Raw genomic sequence first — 23,883 nt, forward strand, 5'->3', positions numbered from 1 at the left:
CCAACCGCCCACATCTCCACTTTCCGATTCTTCTTGTCTTTTTCTCCACCCCAGGATGGTCTCCTTCTTGTTGTCTTCCCACCCCCAACGAGGGCTCTTAACTGACTACTCCACTCTACCTTGTGGTCTGTTTCTTCTCCTCCTCCCCATTCCTTCATGTGGCCTCCCCACCACCTCCCCTTGCAAGCCTGTAGTCCCTGACCAGCCCCTCACCTTTTAATGGTTTTGTTTTCCTGCCTGATCTACACTGCCCCAAAGATCCTGCACAACAGTCTCTCCAACGCACCCCCCCCCCCCCCCAGAAACTGACAGATGGAATTCCCACTGGCTCACCATTCCCCAGAAAAAGTGCTTGGCCTAGATGACTTCCTGGATTGGCCATTCCCTGGTGTTTTGGGGATTTCTGCAGGGAGTTTGCCCATTGACCCTTGTCCTCCTTGTATCCTGAGTACTGCCACTAATGAGAACAGCTTTGCCCTTTTTTGGGCTGAACTCAGTGGCTCCATTCAAATAGTGAATTGTTGTGGGGAGCCTTTTAGCAGCCCCTGGCCTAGGACCTACACAAGCATCTTGACCAGTATGTTCTCCAGATTTTTTTTTAAAAGTGAATCTTCTGAGCACAGACTAATTATCCTGCCATGAGCTAATAATTTGTACTCGATTAGAAAGAGCTGATTAGAAGTACAATGAATCAAATGCACTGCAAAAGTCTAATTAATCAACTGGTTAAATACTGCGTAATATCTTTGGCAAAGCAAACCAAGCTTCTATTGAATCTGTTGGGGGCCTTTTTGCCAAGTATATCTGATGTAATTATGATGTTACAATCACATGTCCTTTAACAGGCAATGATTTTAAGATGCCATTTTACTACCAATGGGAATTGACAAAATCCAGAAAATCTACTGTGGATCATTTTTATTGAGGACATATTAGCAGGACAGGAATGGTTAGTGCTCAGTGGTCTGAGGCTTGGGCATGACATGAATGCCTCTGAGCTACAGAAAGAGGAAAGCAGTGGAGGTAGACATTGGGTGAAGGCTGTCTGTGGATCATTGCCATCGCAAAGGATTAGGTTCTCTAGGTTCATGTAGTGGTGTCACTTTGTAACGTTAAAAAAGATTTGTTTGTTTCCATGACAGGGGACTGAAATGTTGTTGGTACTTGGGAAACACATGACATCTCTAATCAACTTCAACTTCAAACCCAACAATGAGGTTCAGGTCTGGTGTACCAGGATCCCAGTGTGAATTAGCCAGTGACAAGACAAAACTCTTGCATGTTGCAGACCACTGTATCTGTAGTAACTGCATTTCATTGTGCAAATGGTTTCTCCTCTGACTCTGTGTTAATCAAAATGGAGACTGTTATCCACAGATAAATGAGAATTCAGTAAAGTGACACTGTCCTGTAAATGGGTTTCCTTCCCAACAGGGTGGGCATGGAATTGAAAGCCCGCAGGAACAGTAGTCTGGCAGGCTGAGTGAACAGTACCCTGCATATCCCTCTGTCCATTTCTCCAGCACAGAACATAATCATGGGCTACAATGCAACGCTGCTGGTCTACAGGCACAGTGATTATAATGTGCAAAGGCCCTGCCCTTGCTCGAGGTGATCCAGGGAGTGTTCAGCTGTCATGCTGTGTGATTCAATCCAGGACTGGGATGTGCAGTGCAATGATAAAGTTGTTGCTGACTAAACCACCATACTCAGCAGTGGCCCAGGGTCTCTCTAAACCTAACACTAATTGCAAAGAGAGAGACTATGTTTCACAGGTGCCTCTAAGCATATGGAGGAATTGGATACACGTGGTATTAGATGTACAATGTCAGAGTGTGAGCCTGCAAAAAACTGTCTGCAGTGCCTCAGAAAGCACAATGACCTCTCTCAAATGGTAATAGTCATGGAATGTATCTTCAAGTTCTGTCATCAACCTGCTATACCATCACCCAACTCCACTCAATGGGTTCCTATTACTCACCTACTTGGGATTTGTTTCTAACATTCTTATTTTCCCCCACCACCTCACGGTTACACCTGATACAACCTCGCAACATGTCTCAGCTTCCACACAATTCCAGCAATTTAACTCTGAAAGGTGCATCCCTTAAATATATTTCAACCTTTTCACTGACACACACTGCTACCACACCACCTCCCCTCTTTCAGCACAGGAGGTTAGAGAAGAGAGTTGGTGGAGGATAGGAATGCTGGCATGTCCTCAGCGCCTTTGGGACGCGCCACTGTGAATGATGATGTAGCAGTGACTGAGGCCATCACATCACTGAAACCTTCTCTAACTGCACGTACAACCTGCAGTTACTTATGAAATTGCAGTTGGTGTGACCATGGACCTCCTGCTTTCCACCCATCTCTTTCTGCCCATCTCTCACCCCACCGTCTCCTTCTACATTTATGCTTTCAGATACTCAAGAACTGTTGTCTGATCAGCTAGAGGAGTGTGGTAATGAAGAGCAAGAACAAGTTTGATGAAGGAGCATTGTCATTTGATCTAACAGTGGCAGCTACCAGTTCAGATACTGGCACTGTTGTACCCAAGATGGTGGCATAGAGGTCAAATCAGCATGGAATGAGCTATGCAGCATGAATATACAGCAGCAAGGCCAGTGGAAAAGAATAACATCTATTCTTGCTTCCTGGATAGCAAGGCCACTGATGTACTGCTTCAGAGTACTCACATGAGGACTTTAATAGGTGACATTCAGAGTACTGTCATGACTTGGGTTTTATAAGTTGGTTATGCTTTGAATTGTCTATTTGAAGTTAAATGGAATATTTTTGAAGACAGGACTTTGACCTCCTACAAATTCTGCTTGGAGGCAAGTCAAGTGACCTGGTTGCCAAGGACTCAGTATCCTTCCTATTCACGTACCCGTCCGTGGCAGAGATAGATATGTTACAGTCCCTTTTTTTACATTGTTCGTTTGAGTTGGGACAGCTTTGTGAGGAAGCGTGGCTCATGGCATCTCAGAGATACAATAAAAAAAAGCTCTATAGTGACAATATTAAGTGCCAAAAAGGTCATTTGTTCATTTATGTTATTTACACTATATTGTAAGGGCTTGCTAACTGATTCTGCTGTAGGAGCTGTTTCCCATGATGGTTGCTGCCACTATTGTCTTTATGTATAGAAAATCAGAAAGCCTGCACGGTCGACATACTAGAGGAAACTCTATTTCTAGTCGAACCATGAGTCACTTGTAATGAGCAAGTCTAGCTATTGCATGTTAGCAACTAATTACAGTTCAAAGAGCAGTACAGCACAGGAACATTGACTATTCCCAATTCCTTCACCTCTGCCATATCCGCTCCCAGGATGAGGCATTCCATGCCCATACATCTCAGATGTCCTCGTTTCTCAAGGACCGCAACTCCCACCCCCCCAGTGGTCAAGAACACCCTCGACCGTGTCTCCCACATTTCACGCAACTCATCCCTCACACCCCTCCCTGCAATAACAACCGAAACAGAATCCTCCTCGTCCTCATGAACCACCCCACCAACCTCCAGGTCCAAACCATCATCCTCCGACACTTCTGCCATCTACAATCCAACCTCCCTACCCTTACCTGCTTTCTGGAGGGACCACTCTCTCCGCGACTCCCTTGTCCGCTCCACACTCCCCTCCAGCCCCACCATACCCGGCACTTTTCCCTGCAACCGTAGGAAGTGCTGCACCTGCCCCCACACCTTCCCCCTCATCTCCATCCCAGGCCCAAGAAGACTTTCCACCTCAAGCAGAGGTTCACCTGCACATCTGCCAATGTGGTATACTGCATCCACTATTCCCATTTGTGGCCTCCTCCTCGGGGAAACCAAGCGGAGGCTTGGGGACCGCTTTGCAGAGCACCTCCGCTCGGTTTGCACTAAACAACTGCCCCTCCCAGTCGCGAACCATTTTAACTCCCCCTCCCATTCCTTAGACAACATGTCCATCATGGGCCTCCTGCAGTGCCACAGCGATGCCACCCGAAGGTTGCAGGAACAGCAACTCATATTCCACTTGGGAACCCTGCAGCCCAATGGTATCAATGTGGACTTCACGAGCTTCAAAATCTCCCCTTCCCCCACTGCATCCCTAAACCAGCCCAGCTTGTCTCCGCCTCCCTAACCTGTCCTTCCACACACCTATCCCCTCCTCCCACCTCAAGCCGCACCCTCATTTCCTACCTACTAACCTCATCCCACCCCCTTGACCTGTCCATCCTCCCTGGGCTGACCTATCCCCTCCCTACCTCCCCACCTACACTCACCTTTACTGGCTCCATCCCCGCCTCTTTAACTTGTCTGTCTCCTCTCCATCTATCTTCTCCTTTATCCATCTTCTATCCACCTCCCCCTCTCTCCCTACTTATTTCAGAACCCCCTTCCCCTCCCTTATTTCTGAAGAAGGGTCTAGGCCCAAAACATCAGCTTCCCTGCGCCTAAGATGCTGCTTGGCCTGCTGTGTTCATCCAGCTCTACACCTTGTTTTCTCCAGCACAGGAACAGGTTCTTCGACCTGCCAGACTGTGTGCCTACACATGAAGCCTTTCTAAACTAAAAACCTTTTGCCTCTATACTGTCCATATCCTTTTATTCTCTGCCTACTCATTTATCTGTTAAAATGCCTCTTAAACGTGCTATTGGATCTGCCTCCTCAATCTCCTCTGGCAACGCATTCCAGGCACTTTCCACCATATTTAAAAAAAACTTGTCTCCCACATCTCCTCTAAAGTTTCCTGTTTTACCTTAAACCCATGTGCCCTGGTAATTGATCATTCTACCCTGGGTAAAAGACTCTGATCCGTTCTATCCATGGCTCTCATAATTTGGTACACTTCTATTGGGTCTCTCCTCATCTTTCATTCAAATGAATACAAGTTTATCCAATCTCTCTTCAGAGCTAATACCCTCCAAACCAACGACACATCCTGTTAAATTGTTTCTGTACCCCCTCTAAAATCTCCCCATCCTTCTGTTAGTGTGACAACCAGAATTGTACAGGAATATTGCAAATGTGGCCTAACTAAAGCTCCACACAATTGCAATGTGACTCAACAATTTTTATGCTCAATGCCCTGAACAATAGCAGCAAATATGCTGTGTATCTTCTTTCCACCTTATCCACTAGTATTGCCACTTTCACGGAAGTGTGCACCTTTATGCCTAGATTCTAAGGGTTTTGCCATTTGCTGAATGATCGCTGCACGAATCCCACTTGTCGCAGCTTTAATAAATGATTCTCACGTAATTTCCTGGATTTACTGAGATTCCTGCTCCTGACTTAAAATGCATTCATTCCTCCCTTTTATTGTGGCTTTTATGAAGGATCACTTGCCATTTTCAGGCTGCGCGAAGTCTTCCAAACTCTGTCCACATTGTTGCTTTAATTACTGGCCTCTTGAAGTCCTCCTGGGTCTGTAACTTCGGATCAATGGTTCTTTTGGGGCCCTTCTAATTCCTTTCTGTAGCCATGCCTTGTGGCGTCCACTCACTATCGCAGCAACAAGTACATTTTTTAAATTCTTGCCTTTCCAGCATGGATACTGAATCACTTTAAAATTACCCTGCCAGTGATTTTAAGCTTTGCTCGTGGAATCTCCAGTGTCTCTTCTCTCACCGCAATTCAAGACAGCTCCCACAGATCACTGCCTGGCACTGTGGCCTTGTCGGTGCTTTGGAGCTGCGAACTCTCCATTCCCAGGAAATACCAACTCTCCTGTTGCAATGCGTCTGTTACTAGGTCTGAAAGCTTTTACCATTCACTGAAGGGCTCCTCCTTGATAACCCTTGCACTGATGTAAAGCTAGGTCTAAAGATTTCGCACCATGTGTTGTGTAAGCAGTCAAATCAAATCTACTCCACTGTCTCAGAGACAGTAGGAACTGCAGATGCTGGAGAATTCGTGATAAAAAGGTGTCGAGCTGGATGAACACAGCAGGCCAAGCAGTGTCAAAGGAGCAGGAAGGCTGATGTTTCGGGCCTAGACCCTCCACTGCCTACCATGTTACTAGGTAGTCGCCATAGTCCCAGATGACAGTAAGTTGTGCTCTCGTTTGAGAGAGACAGTTGGTGATGGTTTTAACTTCAGGGTCACCATGCGTCAGACTAGGGGCAAGGCCAAGAAGCTGGACTTATTGTGGTGACCACAGTCAGTGTGGGGATTCAACCTGCACTGTTGGCATCACTCTGTTTCACCAACCAGCTGTCCAGCCAACTGAGCCCCATGTCATATGGCCATACCGGCTCACTGTGTTGTATGAATTACTGCCAATGATGAAGTTGCTGCCACTATCCTCAAATTGCTCCTGTGGTGCTGCTTGGCCTGCTGTGTTCATCCAGCTCCACACCTTGTTATCTCAAACTGCAAAGCCTGCTTGGTCTAATGTGGTAGACAAACTGGTCAAACTAGGAAAGTCTCTTAAATTGAATAAATGATTTATTGTCACATTTATATCGTGAAGATACAATGAAAAGTGTTTTGTCACCACAATCTGGGGCCATTTTGAGCTATAAGAAGAGATTACTTAAATAAGAGTTCATCTTCTGTTCAAACTGAGCTCTGGAGCACAGCTTCAGGGCTTCTGCAAGGTGTTGCAGTTCTCAAGGTGTCCCATTCCGGAACAGCAGTGACGACACCAATTCCCAGGAGATCCTGGCTCTGCTGCCATCTGACATCACCAGGAGTCCACGCTGCGCACACTGCAGGCACTGCCGCCAGGAGGCCAGATCCACAGTGTCCATGCTGCAGCCACCATCCCACTGACACCACTCCAGCCTCAAAGATAAAGGAAGAACAGAAAAGGCAGTGGACGAAAAGTACTTGGGAAGAGGATGCTGCCAGCCTGGAGCAGATGGGCTCTGACCAGCTTACCTATCATGCAGGCCCCACCATCATTTTGTTTATTAACAAGGCTTGTAAATTATATTTATAGAAACTAGTTACAGGTTATATTTAATGTTGTCATAGAGATTTTGAGGAGGAGCAGATATTAGGTTTCAATCCTTTTGCGAACTGGAGGTGTTCTCTCAAGCAGGTGGTGCTTATAGGCACTATTCAGTATTAACCCTCTCAGGCACATGTCCCTTCCATTTTGGACAAACTCATTTTACTACAAGACAATAAAAGTGTCAGTCATCCTAAAGCTTTAAAGTATCAATAGCAGAAATTGCAATACTTGAATCCACTTTAACGCTTGTGTAAATAAACACCAGGCTAAAGACCTTCTGGCACAGGGATAGTGTCCCAACACCTGAACCAAGAGACTTGGGTTCAAGGCTCCCCTGCTCCAGAGGTGTCTACTAACAACTATGAACAGGCTGATTGGGTAAATTCTAGGCTAGAAGGTATTGGTAGCAGACTGTTTGGTGCAACGGGTTGCCTCCAGGGAGCTAGAGTCTCTACAGTCAGTATTTGCTGCAATTAAAGCATAAATAGAGCAGTATATTGAATAGAGTGAAAAATATCTTGAGTGAAAACCAAGTTACTTACTATTCAGTCTTTGCATCACAGGAAAGAAACAGACGATTCAACACTTTGAGCTCATGGCATTAAGGTAGATCATCATTCTTGTACAATCCCCATATCTGACTTGTCATTTACTGTACAGAAATGTATTTGTCTCTGCCTTGAACATGATCAATGACTAAACTCCCACAGCCGTCTGGGTGGAGAATTCCACATATTCGCTACAGCCTGAGTGAAGGATAGCCTCTCCTTTCAATTCTAACTATCTTGACCCGTATTCCGAGACTGCCCCAGTTCTAGTCACCTGCTGCGCTCCCTGTATTGGAACAGACATTTTTCCCTTCAGTAAGGGGCACCAAAAATGCACTTTAATACTCCCGTTGTGGTCCCACTGAGTTTCTACACAACTGAAGCAAAACATTTTGCTGTTGCACGCAAGCCCTGTTGTGATAAAAGCCAACGTACCACTTAGCTCCCTAGTTACTTGCTGCACCTGCATGTTAGCTGTTAGGTGAAAAATAAGGGGTCATCATTTGAAACCAAGATCTTTAATTCTGACAGTCTCATAACTCTCTGGAATTTCTCTTCCCAGGTAGTAGTGGAGGCAGGGAAATGGAATGTTTTAAGGCAGAGTAGACACATTATTGAATAACAAAGAGGCCAGAGAGTTAAGAAGATAATCAGAGAGGAATTGTCTTGAAACTGCAATCAAATTAGCCATGAGCTTAGCAAACTGTGGAAGGATCAAGTGGTTCACTGCTGATCCTAAAACTAATGTTCTTAAAAATGTAATATTTAATCTTTTAAAATTTTTACCTTTTCAGTTTTTCTTAATGTAAAGCTTAAGAGGAGAGCATTATCTAGCGGCATTATATATAAATGGAGCAAACAGCAACTTTTCACTGAAATTGCTAATAAGCTGCCGTCGTTGGTTTTCAAGATAATAAAATGTTGGTTTTCTACTGGTGTATTTACGTACAGCAGACACCAGGGGGCGGACTTGAGCCATCTTTGGCTGCATTCGTGAACAAGGCTGACTGCAACTTTGCCACTGTTTGATGCAGTAGCAGCTTTTTTAAAAAATAAATATCCGGTGCTTGACACTGACATTTCAGCAGGATTTCCCAAACCTGCACTTGCAATTATAGTGAAAGATTGGAGCAATATTCAGAGGAATAGGGTAAATGATGTCACACACAATGTCCTGACGCATGTGCTCAGCTTCTTTGCGAGAACTGCTACATTTCTCCAGACGCTGTTACAGGAGTGAATTACAATACGTCCTTTTTCTCATTTTGAGGGGTACCCTAAACAATCCCGTCTTTCAAAACCTTGAGTTACTTAATTCTGAACACTAATGAAAGATGACGTGTCTGCAAGTTGTCAGCGAAAGTAATTATTGTTCCTTAGCTCAGCTCATTTGCATTTCCACCAGGGTAGTGCTCAGTGTGAATCGTGTGCGACATGTAACAAGCTAACAAAGTGTGGAGCTGGATGAACACAGCAGGCCAAGCACCACCTCATCCCGCCTCCTTGACCTGTCCATCTTCCCTACTGACCTATCCCCTCCCTACCTCCTCACCTGTACTCTCCTCTCCACCTATCTTGTTTTCTCTCCATCTTTGGTCCGCCTCCCCCTCCCTATTTATTCCAGAACCTTCACCCCAGACCCCTCTTTGATGAAGGGTCTAGGCCCGAAACGTCAGCTTTTGTGGTCCTGAGATGCTGCTTGGCCTGCTGTGTTCATCCAGCTGCACACTTTGTTATCTTGGATTCTCCAGCATCTGCAGTTCCCATTATCACATGTAACAAGCTGTCTGCTGGATTGTTTGGAAATCAATGCCGTAATTTAAGAAGACAGTTCTTAACAGCTGTAAACCAAGGACAAAGCAGCTAAGGAAAATTCAATGTTTGGCTCACTCAGTTAACTTCAGGAGAAGAGTTACCGGATCTGAAAAGTTAACTCTGATTCTGTTTTCTTCATAAGATGCTGCCAAACCTGCTGAGCTTTTCCAGCAACTTCTGTTTTTGTTCCTGATTTACAGCTCTCTTGACTTTGATCAATTAACTTCACTATTTTTCTCATAAATCCATTTTTTATAACTTTCTCAATGTCTACTGCAGCAATCTCTGGACCAAGCAGCCCACACGGCGCAGAGAAATGCTGTACTTTTACAGATTCGGACATCCTGGTAGAAGGAGAAGCTGATGAAAATGATCAATTATTATTGACCAAAAATAATTGATCATTTGGTCACTTGGTCGGAAAGTTCTCAGTTGTGGGAACTGCCCTGATGGTTCAGTACCACTGGATTTGAATGATGGATTAGGCTATTCAGCCCCTCAAGTCTACTTCCCCAATCAGCCATTTCAGCCCCTAGGTGTACTATGGTAGGAAGGCCTTCTTTCCCCCTTGAGCCTTTGTGACAGATGCAACAAGCTGTAGCCCATCATTCAGCATATAATCCTGGATTTGGAAATGTGTCAGCCTGCCTGGATACGGAGCTCTGGTTGCACTGGAAGACTGGTTTGGGAGGACCAAAGAGTGTCTTGCTGAGTTGATTATTCTCTAGCAGAAGTTGATGCTTCTGTTGGTGTTTGCACCTAGGAACATCTCATTGAGGCAGTGAGTCATCCAGAACTGCTGCACGCAGTGTGGAGGCAGTGCTCTAGTAGTATTATTGCTGGACTGTTAATCCAGAGACCCAGATAATGTTCTGGGGTCCTGGGTTTGAATCGCAGATGGTGGAATTTGAATTCAATAAATATCTAGAATTAAGGATCTAATGGTAACCGTGAATCCACTGTCGATTATTGGAAAACCCCATCTGGTTCCACTAATGACCTCTGGGGAAAGAAACTGCCATCCTTACCTGGTCTGGCCTACATGTGACTCCTGACCCACAGTGATATGGTTGACTCTTAACTGCCCTCTGGGCAATTAGGGATGGGCAATAACTACTGCCTGACCAGCAACACCCTCATCCTGTGAATGAATGAAGAAAACTACAGAGTGTCTTTGTAGACTGTCTTTGCAAAAGCACATTGCACCAGGAAGAGGTGGAAAATACTTTTTACCACTGCAGCCAGCTGAGGGCAGTGTGTGATGGTACTGAGGCTGTCGTGAAGAATCTGGTAGGAAGGGTGGAAGAGCCTTTCTCACCACCAGGAAAGCCGCATCTCGGAGCTGGTTTGAATGTTCTGGCGATGAGGCGATCTACCCAGATGGGTTTGATGGCCTGCTGAGGGAACTGTCCAACAGAAATCAGCATGTGGTTTTCCTACCGGGCCTTGAGGAGGCCTACTCCCTTGTGAACTTGTAAAAAGAAGCCTTTGTGCAAAAACTTTACCATGGTGGACAGGTGTTATGCCACGGTCCTGCAGGAAAGAATGTTTTGTCACAATGTGGTCACAGCCAGCCTCCACAACATTGGGGACAGGTAGAAGCTCAGCATGTACGAGAAATAGGTAAACTAGGTGCAGATGTAGGCCATTTGGCTCTTCAACTCTGCTCTGCCATTCAATGAGATCATGCTGATCTGCGTGTTCTGAATTTCACATTCTCATCAATCCACAATTACCCATGATCCCCCAGCCTAACAAGATTCTATCTACCTGTACCTCCTCTACCTTTCTGAGGCAGACAGTTCCAAAGTTGGACAACCCTCAGACAGAATTTCCTGTTATCTCTGCCCTAAAAGAAAGCCCCTGAATTTTGAAAGTATTCCTAGTTCAGGACATTCACCTCATTTAGACTATTCGGAATCTTATAGACTTCAATCTAATCACACATGATGCATGGTGTTTGCATATTGAGGGTCTTTGCAAAGCTTGATGCAACTGTGCGCACACACATGCACACGCTGTCGGATTGCGTGACATGTTGGGTTCATTTCCTTTATTGAAATATATGTAAGATGTTTCACTGTGGCCGTGGTCTCACATGTTTGGTGTGCACTGCCATGGGTTCAGTCTACTTCCTGCGAGAAGGAAAATTAAAATTGTTTGTGTGGAAGACCACTTTTTGAAGGTTATGGTGATAGAGATATGTGCCATTTATGCTGAATGGATTGCATCGTCAATTCATAAGATCTTGCTTGCATTCATTATTTGCTGCGTAGTTTATTAGTTTAGAGTCTGCCACAAAGTGCGTATTTAATTTTTGTTGAATTTTGAGTTGTTCAGTACAGATGATTATTCTGGGATGGTATCTGGTATTTGCTCTGTTTGATTCTTGGATAGTAAATACTCATCTGTTATAACTGGAGAAATTTATGGTTTTATTCTTTCAGTAAAGGACTGTGATTTCAGATTTCTTGCCATTTTTAAACGAAAAAAGTCTTTACCAAGATTGTAGTACTGTATTTATATATTTAAATGATGATATTCAGGATTGTAAGATGTTTACAGAGAGCCACAAAGAGAGGGAATTTAGAGGAATTGGGAATTTGGACTTCTACAGTGTGGTTTGATGCCACAACAGGAAGCATTCATTGAGTGTTGGAGAAGTGGCAGAAATTACTTCAGTATAACAGTCCCTGTGACAAATATGTAGTTGCCCTAATTAAGCACTTGAAAAACACAATGATTAATAACCAATCCCTTTCTGTACATTTGCAAAAGAAAATTGCTCTGCCCCTTCCTTGAGGTGGATTTGTTTGTTATTTGACATGAAGGTTCATGTGAGCTTTAGTTTTGACACAAAGGGGCCAATTCGATTTCTTCATTGTCAGCAACTGCGCTTGAAGGAAAGTGGTGTTGAACTCCAATTGGAGACCACCTGGTCTGGGACAGGTTGATTGTGTAGGCCCAGCAGAATGGACGAGGCTGGGATTGTGTTCCATCTACTACTTTGCAATTTTTTAAAAAAGTTTGAGATTGTGTGTCTTTCTGATTGATTGCTGATTTACTGTTGTCATGTGCTGAGATACAGTGAAAAGTGGTGTTTTGTGTGCAATAAAGGCAGATCATACAAAGTGCATGAAGACTGCAGAACAGAGTGGACGATACAGTGTTTCAGCTGCAGAGAAGGCGCAGAAAGAGAGAGATCAACATTTAATTTGAGAGCTGTATTCAAAAGTCTGATAACAATGGGGAAGAGCTGTTCTTGAATCTATTCATACATGTATTCAAACTTTTATATTCTCTGCCTGATAGAAGAGGGTGGAAATGAGTGTAACCAGGTGGGAGGGGTCTGATAATGTTCTTTGCTTTTCTGAAGCAGCAGGAAATGTAGATGGAGTCAAAGGATGGAAGGCTGGTTTGCAGGGCTTATCCTGATCAGCCATTGTAATTTCAGAAGATCCACATGGATGAAGCTAAACTTACAGTGGCCAATTTCAATTCCCAGGAAATGAATTTAAAGCTGGGTTAATATTATCATCTTCCTTGCTGGCAAGAATCACATCATTGGGAAAGTGAATCCTTTCAAATGTTACTTTGATTCATATTAGAGGCTATAGTTGTTGGAATGGTACTTCAGTATTTTACATGATAGTCCTGTTGTGCTCACTATATCTGTAAACATAGTCCTGTTTGTCATAGAAAATAAGAGTCTGCTGCACAATTTATAAATTTATTATTCAACCCCATACCCTATTCCCTCTTTCTGCCCATATCCTTTGATCCCTTTCATCCTAAGAACTATATCTAACTCTTTGTTGCAAACACTCAATGTTTTGGCCTCAATTTTGTTTTATGGCAAGAGCATTCCACAGTCTCATCACTGTCTGGGCGAAAAGTTTTCTCCTTTCAGTCCTAAATGGCCTACCTTGTATTCTTGTATACTCTAGCCCCTGGATCTGGATACTCTAGTCATTGGAAACATCCTTCCTGCATTTACCCTGTTAGAATTTTATAGGTTTCTATGAGGTTCCCCATATCCTTCTAAACTCCAGTGACTAACTGACCCATCCTCTCTTTATACATCCGTCCTATCATCCCAGAAATCAGTCTGGTAAATCCTTGTTGCACTCCCTCCATATCCTCAGATAAGGAGATCCGACCTCCATACAATACTCCAGGTGAGGTCTCACCAAAGCCCTGTGTAATTGCAGGAAGACAGCCCTGCTCTGTACTCAAATTCTCTCGGAATGAAGTCCAGCACACTATTTCTTCCTTCACCACCTTCTGTATCAGTGACTGGTGAACCAGGTCTTGTTGCTTTTCCCCTTTCCCAATCTATCTTGTTCAGGTCATAATCCTGCCTTTCTGTCTTTTTTTCATGTGTAGAGTATCCTGAATCCAATGCAAGGCTTTCTCAGCACATTAGCCTTTTATGGCTGGACTGGATGGGACTTTGATTTCCGTTTTCAAAAGAACGAGATTCAGTGGGAATTTCCGACGACCTCCACTACAGCTGAAAATGAGTGTGACAATCCTGTGGCAGCTTCACTCAATTACCACGATAATCTACAAGAGCGTGAAAAGGTGATGACTGAAAATAGTCACGACAGTAATGATGAGCTTTGTGCTCTCTCTGAAGATAATGGGAAAGCAAATGGTTTCTTTGCATCGAGCTCCCCCATCTATCAGGGGCTGTAACTGGTTTTCTCAAAGTACCCGATACCACACCATAACTTCTGCTGCTAACCATTCCTCTTAATCACTTTGAAGGTTCCGTGCTATTAAAGAATGGGAAAATTCCCAATCAATATTGGTCTGTGGTCAACCAGCAGATGGTCTGCTGAAAGTGAAAATCTCTGCCTGACCCTCCTCCACAATAGGATTGATTATTGAGATGTTTTGCACAGTCTTCCCTTTAAACCCATTGATTGCCAGCATTTTTTCAAGACCACAGAACTTCTCACATACCGCAATTTTTCTTTTCTCCTGCTATCCCTGCATTTTTAATTCCAATCTCCACCTACCTAGAACTACGTCATGACTTATGGGATCCGTTCTGGCAATCCTTTAATCTGTGTCTTGCAAGGGAGTTACCCTGGATGTCCTGACCAATATTACATCCCTCAGTCCACATCAGAACAACAGCTTACCTTACTATTCTCACATTGCTGTACTTGCTTCTCCTCATTTTCTTTTGTTTGTACATTTTTTTTTCATTCATTCTTTTGGTTCATTTGTCCCTCCCTTTCTTCCGAGATGGGGCTTGGTTGTTCCTTCCAGATCCCTGAACTGGTCCCACTTGAAACGTACAGATCTCTTCCAATTCTACTTCTTGAGACCTTTAATTTGAATTGTTCCACATTGGAGGTCATGGTTTCAGCCCTGGGATAGTTTTCACAAACCTCACTTCCCTCCGTTTTAAGATGCTTCTTAAAACATACCCAGAATTGTAAACAACTTAGTGTGGAAGCAGGCCATTCAGCCCATCGAGTCCACACTGACCCTCCAAAGACTATCCTGCAGCTAATCCACCCAGCCTGCACATCCCTGAACACCAAGGGCATTTAACACAGCCAGTCCACCTAACCTGCATATCTTCGGACTGCGGGAGGAAACCAGAGCACCTGGAGGAAATCTGCTCGGACATGGGGAGAATGTGCCAGCTCCACACAGGCAGTTGCCTGAGGCCAGAAGCAAATCCAGGTCCCAAATGTTGTGAGGCAACAGTGCTAACCACTGAACCACCATTTCACCCCACTTGACCTCTTTGACAAAGCTCTGGGTCATCTGCCCTACCATCTCCTTACATGACTTGGTGTCAATTTTGATTTTAAAAAAACTGCATTGAAGTGCTTTGAGACATTTTACTACGTTAAAGGTGCTATAAGAATGCAAGTTGTTGTTTCTCATTTTTATTACATATTTGATGCTGCATATTGTAGAGAGACATTAACTCAGATGTCAGGAATTGCCTGAGTTCAAACTTGAGACTCCTTTGCTGTAAATCAGGTGATGGTCAGTAACTTGGACCAGGTCAGGTGGTACCCTGATTACTTTAAATACACTTTCCAAATCAAAGCAGAAATAATGATCATCAGTAACATGACAACACTGTTTTATATGATGCATTTTGAATGAAGCAATATTCCTTTTATTTTAAAGAGATATAAATGGATCAATCTCAAACAGTATTGTGCATTCCCTTAAAAATGTATTTTCTGTGGATGGTGGTAATCTAAAAACAGAAACTACTGTTGTAACCCTTCCACAGCTCTGTAGAGTGAGAGAAGAACAAAGTTGATGTTTCAGGTCAATGGCCCTTCATCAAAATTGAAATTAATGTTAACCTCCTTCTCTCCTCAGTATGTAAGACAATATCTGTGATGACCTCATTTTTCCAATTCCAAAGATTATGTTTTTGCATACACTGTCCATATCAATAAAGTCCCCTTTGCAGCCACAAAACGCTAGACTCGCTTTAGTCTCTGTTTCAACTAATAGCTGTAACACTGATCGCCTGTGTAATTCCTCATTGCACACTTATAAAAGTATGTGGGAGTTTAAGACACTGAGCATCGAATGCCAATGGGTTATCAAAATGGAAGAAAACAGCCCCAAACTCTTCAATCTGTCGTCATAACTGAAGTTCCTCATCCCTGGAATGAGTTCTGCATTCATGTCTTTCCTATAATGTGGTGCCCACAACTGTACACAGTACTCTAGGTGAAACTTAATAAGTGTTTTATTTAAGATCAGCATCACTTGCTCTCATATTGTCTGCCGCTGTTAATGAAGCCGAACATACCAAATGCTTTACTTTACCTGTCCTCCTATTTTCAGTGATCTGTGTGCATATTCATCGTGGTTCCTCAGTTCCTCTTTCTCCTTAGAATTGTAGCCCTTATTTTCTGTTGTCTTCACCATTCTTTCTCATACTTCTCTGCATTGAAACTCATTTGCCACCGATCCACCCATTCCATCAACTTGTTAATGTCCTTCTGGATTTCTACACTATCCTCCTCCTCTGTTCACAATTCTCCTAAGTTTTGTGTCATCTGCAAACTTTGAAAATGCTCTTTGCACACTGAGAGCGAGATCATAAACATATGTGTGAGGAAAAGCAAGGGTCTCAATACTCCACTGCAAACCTTCCCCCAGCTCAAAAAAAATCCATTCCTCTGTGTTTCCTAATACTCAGCCAGTTTTGTATTCACGTTGTTACTGACCCTTTTTTTCCATCAGGCTATAACTTTCCTCACAAGATTGTTGTTTGGCACTGTATCAACAGCCCACTAAAAGTCCATGTAGACTATATCAATAGCATTACCCTAATCATTTCTTTGTTACCTCTTTAAAACCTCCAGAAAGATACTTACACACGATTTCACCTTTTAGAAATTCATCCCGACTCTTCCTAATCAATTCACCATTTTCCAAGCAACTCATAATTCTCTCATGAATAATTGTCTCTAGAAGCTTCCCCATCACTAAAGTTAAGTTGACTGACCCATGATTGCTGGCTTTGTATTTTCATAGATTTGTTTGGATTTTAATCTTAAATGTGAACTGGATGTGATGAGGGATTCTCCCACAGAGACAAAGTTACAATCCAAATTCACTGATCGCAGTAACTCAGTCTCTCTGAAACAGCGTTAGCGCCTTTTGTTCCTGATAAGTCTCCACATTTCTCTGCCTATCTGCTCAGGAAAGCTTGAACTCACAGAAATCACCTGAACTACAAAGTACAGAACTTCCTAGTAGCCTTGCCAAGAACTGTTCAGTGACCAGGTATAATTTGAAGATGGTACAGCCAAATGGATGGATGCCAACCACTTCACGTCAGTAGGAAAAATAAAAAGAGTTTTCATAAAATAGTGGAAGGCTGGGAATTGTTGGTATTCAGAAGAACGTGTGTGTCCTCTGTAAGCAAACCCAGAAGGTTTAACAAATGGAGAAATGCTAAGTTTAACCACTCATGGGCAGCCACTCAGTGGAGGAAGAATTGTGTTCTGAAAAGCAGGTGATCTCTTCACAGTACTCTTTGTCTTGGTGGAGTCCTCTGCTGTTCATGCCAGCGCTTGCAATCCCTCTGGTAGCTCTGCAATTATTTCCTCAGACTTTATGCCATACAGTAGCATCTGATGCCTGATGGTCAACTCCAGAGCATCATTAGCTTCGAGGTGCCTCCAGAGGCCTGCACTAGCCCAGTATTGGAGACCCAGCTACAGTGTGCAGTTTCCTTACAGCCGGGTCACACATACTTACTGAGGGGGATAGGTGCTGCCCAGAATGTGGCCTCTTCCGAGATTATCAGTGTACCCTAGAGGCTGTTGCTTGGAGCTTCAGAGGTTTTACAGGTAGGTAAGAAAGTAAGGATTATAATGGACGCTGTGTTAATTTGAGCTGACCTCCGAGATACACACTTAGAACACACAAGCACTAGAGCCAATGTCAGCTGGTGACTAGCGTTGACCCTTAGTCCTTGCAAAATCAAGACACGCATTCCTTCCCAAAGCTGCAAACCTTTGACTTACACCCATGGGTGCTCCCTCCCTTCTGAGTCCTCCTCCTCCATTTGCAAGAGAGCACTATCTGCCTTTTAGAATCTCCATTTTAAATTCACGTTCGATTTTGTCTTTATAGATTTCATTGTTGTCCTTTAGCCAAATATTGAAATTCACTGAATCTTCAGGCTTGTGTAAGCTTCTTTCAATTATCTAATAATATTGTTAACTACAGTAGGCCTTGAGGGCCTTACTTTTCCTGTTTGGTGTTTTGTCTTTGTATTGTTTTTAAATCCAAAATTAATTATCTAAAGGTTAGCCAGCACCTACGAATGAAAACTTTTTATTTTTCCAATCCACTTCTGATAATGTTCTCCCTCGACTTCAAAGTTGTTCTTGTTTTGGATTTAAGATGCTAATTTCAGATTGAACTACATCTTTTTCAAACTTGATGAAAAATTGTCATGTGATTGTCATTTATCTGTAAAGTTTCTTGTGCATGAAGATTATTAATTAGCCCTTTCTCTTTGCATTATACCAGACATTAAATACCCTATGCTGTAGAATTGATGTTCCTCATCATGGTCCTCCAGAAAACCATCTTGAACACATTCCAGGAGTTCTTTCTCCACAGCCCTGGGGCTCACTTCATTTTAAGCGTATCAAAAACATCACCCATCTATCTTAGTACATTTAAATCCCTGATTTCATAGCGTGGCCCACTATACCATTCCATTTGATTGTCTACCAATAATTGTTGTTCCATGCTATTTCTTAGCCTTCCCAAACAGTTTCAACTTCCTATTCTTCCAATTGATGATCCTCCCTCATGAACGCATTGCTCTCATCTCATTGTCTTGTCTTTCTTGCCTGGCCTTTATAAATGTCAAATATCCTTCCATATCCAACCCTGGTCTTGGTCACTCAGTAGCTCCCTCAGGACAGGAGATGCCTAGTAGTATTATTGCTAGATTATTAATCCAGAAACTCAGCTAATGTTCTGGGGAGATCCTCGCAGTAGATGGTGGAATTTGAATTCAATTTTTTTTTAGAAATGGTATTAACAGTCTACTGATGACATTGAAACCATTGTCGATTGTTGGATAAATACATCTGGTTCAATGTCCTCTGGGAACTATACCATCTTGGTCTGGCCTACGTATGACTCCAGCTCACTGCAATATGGTTGACTCTTAACTGCCCTCTGAAATGGCTTACTAAGCCAGTCAGTACAAGGACAGCTAGGGACAGGCAATAAACACCCACGTCCCACAAGTGAATTTTTTTTTAAAAAGCTACACCTCAGTAATGGTAATTAAATCCTATTTACTTTTGGTTTGGGCCATCAATTCACTCACTGTTTGTGAATGCTGCATGATTTCAAATAGAGTGCCTTTAATTCTTGCCTTTTTTAAATACAATCCTGCAACTTGACCTTGGTTGATTCTAGGATTTGTTTCTGCTGAGTTTGCAATGTGATTTGGCTCAGTCACACGTAGGATAACGTGCTGTCAGCAGACAAGGACTCTACTTGGCACAGAAACCAGCTGTGTACAGCTGAATCCGTTCCAACATTAAGCACAAGTGAAGATCATTCTGCTGATGCACTAGTCTAGTGATTCTGTTTGTAGACGCACTGTTCTATCTGGAAATGAGAAACAGTTCTGTTAATCTATAATTTATGCTGAATGCCTTTGGTTTACCTGGGAAGAGGGTAAGATTGCAGCTCCACTTTTTGGTCCTTCAAAAAAAAAGTTGAATCTTCTGGACACTAAAAATGTATGTTTGTGGATGCATGAAGCTAGTGTTAGGAGCACCATGAATAAATTCTTTGCATCAGTCTTCCCACTAGAGCACACTAACAGCATTCTAAAATTACTAAATCAAGGGTGAGAAGGTGTGGAGGAAATAAATGTGATCACTATCACTAGAAATAAATTATTAGGGAAACTAATGGGGCTTAAAGATTTATATCACCACTGGACCTGTTGTATCCTGGAATCTTAAAGGAAGTAACTATAGAAATTGTGGATAACAAAGTGTGAAGCTGGATGAACATAGCAGGCCAAGCAGCATCACAGGAGCACAAAAGCTGACGTTTCGGGCCTAGACCCTTCATCTGCAGTTCCCATTATCTCTGATAGAAGTTGTGGATGCAGTGGTAGAAATCATCCAAGAATCCTTAGATTCTGGAGAGATCCTAGAGGATTGGAAAACTGTCAATGTAATGCCCTTATACAATATAGCAGTAGTAGATGGATTTCCAGAAGACTTTGTCTCCTTAAGGCTCTTCAATGAGATAAGAGCCAATCATGTTGGGGATAATACATTAACATGGAGAGATATATTGGCTACTGAAAGCCAGTTGGTATAAAGGGGGCATTTTCAGGATGTCAGTATGTAACTAGTGGAGTGCCACAGGGATCAGTTTGCTGTCACCAAAATTATTTACAATATATATTAATGACTTACAAGTTGGAGGTAATGGACTATCATCACTTTTGCAGATGAAGCAAAAATATGTGGGATGGCAAGTGGTGAGAATGATGAATCTGTAGGGGGAATAGAGACAGGTTCAGTGGATAGAACGTTTTGGAATATGCTCTGGGAAAGTTCAAGGTAATGTATGTTTTGGCAGAAAGAATAGAGGATGTAAATACTTTTTAAATCGAGGAAAGGCTGCAGAAAGCTGGAACACAGGGATTTCGGGCATTGTTGAGAAAGAATCGCAAAAAACTAGCATCCAGGTTCAACATTTAATAGGGAAGACAAGTGGACTGTGTTGTCCTTTATTTAAAATGGAATGGAGTATAAAAATAGGGAGACTATGCTAAAATTACACAAGGCAGTAGTCAGGGCGGCATGGTGGCTCAGTGCTTAGCACTGCTGCCTCACTGTGTGGCAGGGACCGGGGTTCGATTCCAGCCTCAGGTAACTGTCTGTGTGGAGTTTGCACATTCTCCCTGTGTCTGCGTGGGTTTCCTCCCACAGTCCAAAGATGCGCAGGGTAGGTGGGTTAGCCATGGGAAATTGCCCATAGTGTTCAGGGAGGTACAGATTAGGTGGGTCATAGGGGGATGGGTCTAGGTGGCATGCTCTGAGGTTCAGTGTGAACTTGTTTCCACGCTGTAGGGATTCCATATCTATCAGGATTCTATATCAAATCACAGCTGCAACACTGTAAATAGCTTTCTTAGTTCCTAATCTGCAGGTAGTCCAGAGAAGATTTACTAGACTGACTGTAGGTCTGGAAGGATTGTTTTGTGAGGAGAGGTTGAGTAGTTGGGTGTATACTTAATGAATTTAGAAGAATGAGAGGTGACTTTATTGAAACATACATGATCCTTGGGACTTGACAAAATGGGTGTAATAGCGTTGTTTCCTCCGTAGGAGAGTCTGGACCGGAGGGCATAATTTCAGAACAGGTGGTTGCACATTTAAAATAGAGATGAGAAGGAATTTTTTCTGAGGTTATGAACTTTTTGGGATTCTTTACCCCAGAGAGCTGTTGAGGCTGGGTTGTTCAGTATACTTAAGGCTGAAATGGACAGATTTTTAATCAGTAAGGGAATCAAGGGTTATGGAGGAAAGGCAGAAAAGTGGAGATGAAGAATATCAGATTAGCAATGATTTCATTAAATGGCAGAACAGACTCAAGGGGTGAATGACCTACTTTTGTTGTTATGCCTTATGGTGTCACCACTCCTCCTCACAGCCAGTGGTAGGAGTCCATTGGTTTGAAGCCATCTCCAGCACCACACCTCCAAAGGAGTAAGGATGGAAATGTTGAGTGTTCCTCCTTCTCCCAACCTGACCTTTGTGGACATTCTGTTCAGTCTTCTCCTGGAAAGGGAAATAGTGATGAATCCACTGTGGAAACATTAGAAGGATCTAAACAATGTGGGCAAAGGTGAGATGTGTGAATGAGAAATCCTGCTGGACCCACCTTGATGACAGAAACATCTTGTTCCATCTTTCAGGCTTTTCACAAGATTTGTGGTGAAATTCTGGCTAGGCAGCAGCGAGATGCCAATTGTCAGGGATTACTGTATGTTAAACACCTTGTCAATGCCATAACATGCTTTCTTATTAACAAACAAAAACAGAAAATTGCTGGAAAATCTCAGCAGGTCTGGCAGCATCTGTGGAGAGAAATCAGAGTTAATGTTTCGGGTCCAGTGACCCTTCTTTAGAACTGATCGTAGCTAGGAAAAAGGATTTTTTTTGTGTAGTAGATCATGGGCTGCTACCACACACAACCCATTATCAGTTACTAATGGTTCCTGTTAGCAGCTATTCATTCTCCTAGGCTGGTCTTTATTCACTCCTTTGTCTGTCCAACTGCTTTTCTCTTTTTTTTTGGGCTCTAACTGTACTTATCGGTTACTCCTCCCCACTTCCCTCAGCCTATCTTCTGTGCTGTGCGACTTTGATTATGTGTCTGATCAGTACAGAAAATGGATGTCCAGCTAAGTCATAGAGACATACAGCCTTCGGCCTAATTCATCCATGCTGACCAGGCATCCCAATCTGACCTAATCCCATTTTTCAGCATTTGGCCGATATCGGACTCAACCTTTCTTACTCATATACCCACACAGATGCCCTTTAAATGTTGTAATGGTACCCACCACCACCACGTCCTCTGGCAGCTTGTTCCATATATACACCACCTTCTGCATGAAAAAGTTACTCTTTAGGTCCTTTTTTTAAAATCTTGCCCCCTCTCACCTTAAGCCTATGCTGTCTAGCTTTGGACTATTCACTTATTCACCTGCAATTCCACTTTCAAGGAACTTTGCACCTGCACGCTTCGGTCTCTTTGTTCAGCAACACTCCCCAGGACCCTTGCCTTATCAAAATGCAACACCGCTCTTTTGTCTAAATTAGACCATAATACAAAGGAGCATAAATTAGGCCATTTGGCCCATCAAGCCTGCTCTGCCACGCAATCATAGCTGACAGGGTTCTCGACCCCATTCTCCCACCTTTTCCCTGTAACTTTTGATCCCGGTAACAATCAAGAACCGGAGTATCTCTAACTTAAACATACTCAATGACTTGGCCTCCACAGCCTTCAAATTAAGCTCCTTGGCCCAGTGGCCCATCTGATCAAGGTTCTGTTGTAATCTGAGATAATCTTCTTCACGAGGAGTGGTGACTGAAGTCTTGCTAATGACAGTCCTAAAGTTAGGGTTAAGGACAATGAGCGAATAATGGCAGCCAGCATGACAAGAAAACATATTGAGGGTTTTTAATCCAATTTTGAGAAATTATTTTCATTTTGCGGGGGGGATGTCAAGTCCAAAGTTAATATAATGGAGGAAATTCATTGGTGGCTGTTCTTCTCCACCAGTGAGACAATCTTGACGTGGTGTTGTTCAATGGTTGGATTTTGAACTGAATATTTAAATCCTCAACATTCATTATAGACCATTTTTGTATTGTTTAGTGTGAGGTGGAATTTCAAATATTGAGAGAGTTTGGAGTAGATATTTAAAATCTAGTAAAATACAACAAAGCGGACTGCATTTTATTTTTTAACTACAAAGATCTTATACTAAGTCATATTATTTGAACAATTGTCTGACAGGGACAAAAACAGAAATTGCTGGAAAAGCTCAGCAGGTTGGGCAGCATCTGTGGAGAAAAATCAGAGTTAAAGTTTTGGGTCGTGTGACCCTTCCTAAGCGTTTTGAACAAGGGAAATTTTAACTCTGATTTCTCTCCACAGATGCTGCCTGAACTGCTGAGCGTTTCCAGAAACGTCTGTTTTTGTCTCTGATTTACAGCATCTGCTATTCTTTCAGTTTTTATTTAGTCTGTTTCAGTTAAAACCTAAACCCTGTCAAACAATTGTAAATTCTGTTGTTGATTTGAGAAGTGAGAGATTTCTGCAATTGATCTTGACTCCATATTTTGGATTGAAGATCTCTCATAATTATCCATTCTTTTCTATAATGACAACATTAAGACTACATTGTTGCTTCTTTGCCATAATTGTGTTTTGACTCCATGAAAGTTTGAAACCTTTTAGAACTCAATTTCATGCAATATTCTGCT

The 23,883-nt window shown here is 42.8% G+C and overlaps 1 protein-coding gene across 1 annotated transcript in view; it reads left to right on the plus strand.

Annotated features, from left to right (window-relative positions):
* The window catches only part of gpr143 (G protein-coupled receptor 143), a 64,154-nt gene extending 48,334 nt beyond the window's left edge, over nt 1-15,820 (plus strand). Inside the window, exon 8 of the mRNA XM_048533202.2 lies at nt 13,703-15,820. Coding sequence (XP_048389159.1) covers nt 13,703-14,014 — 312 coding nt within the window. The 3' untranslated portion in view covers nt 14,015-15,820. The remainder of the gene's footprint in view (nt 1-13,702) is intronic.
* Nucleotides 15,821-23,883: the final 8,063 nt, after the last annotated feature.

Source organism: Stegostoma tigrinum, chromosome 6, assembly GCF_030684315.1.
Source record: "Stegostoma tigrinum isolate sSteTig4 chromosome 6, sSteTig4.hap1, whole genome shotgun sequence".
NCBI lineage: Eukaryota > Metazoa > Chordata > Chondrichthyes > Orectolobiformes > Stegostomatidae > Stegostoma > Stegostoma tigrinum.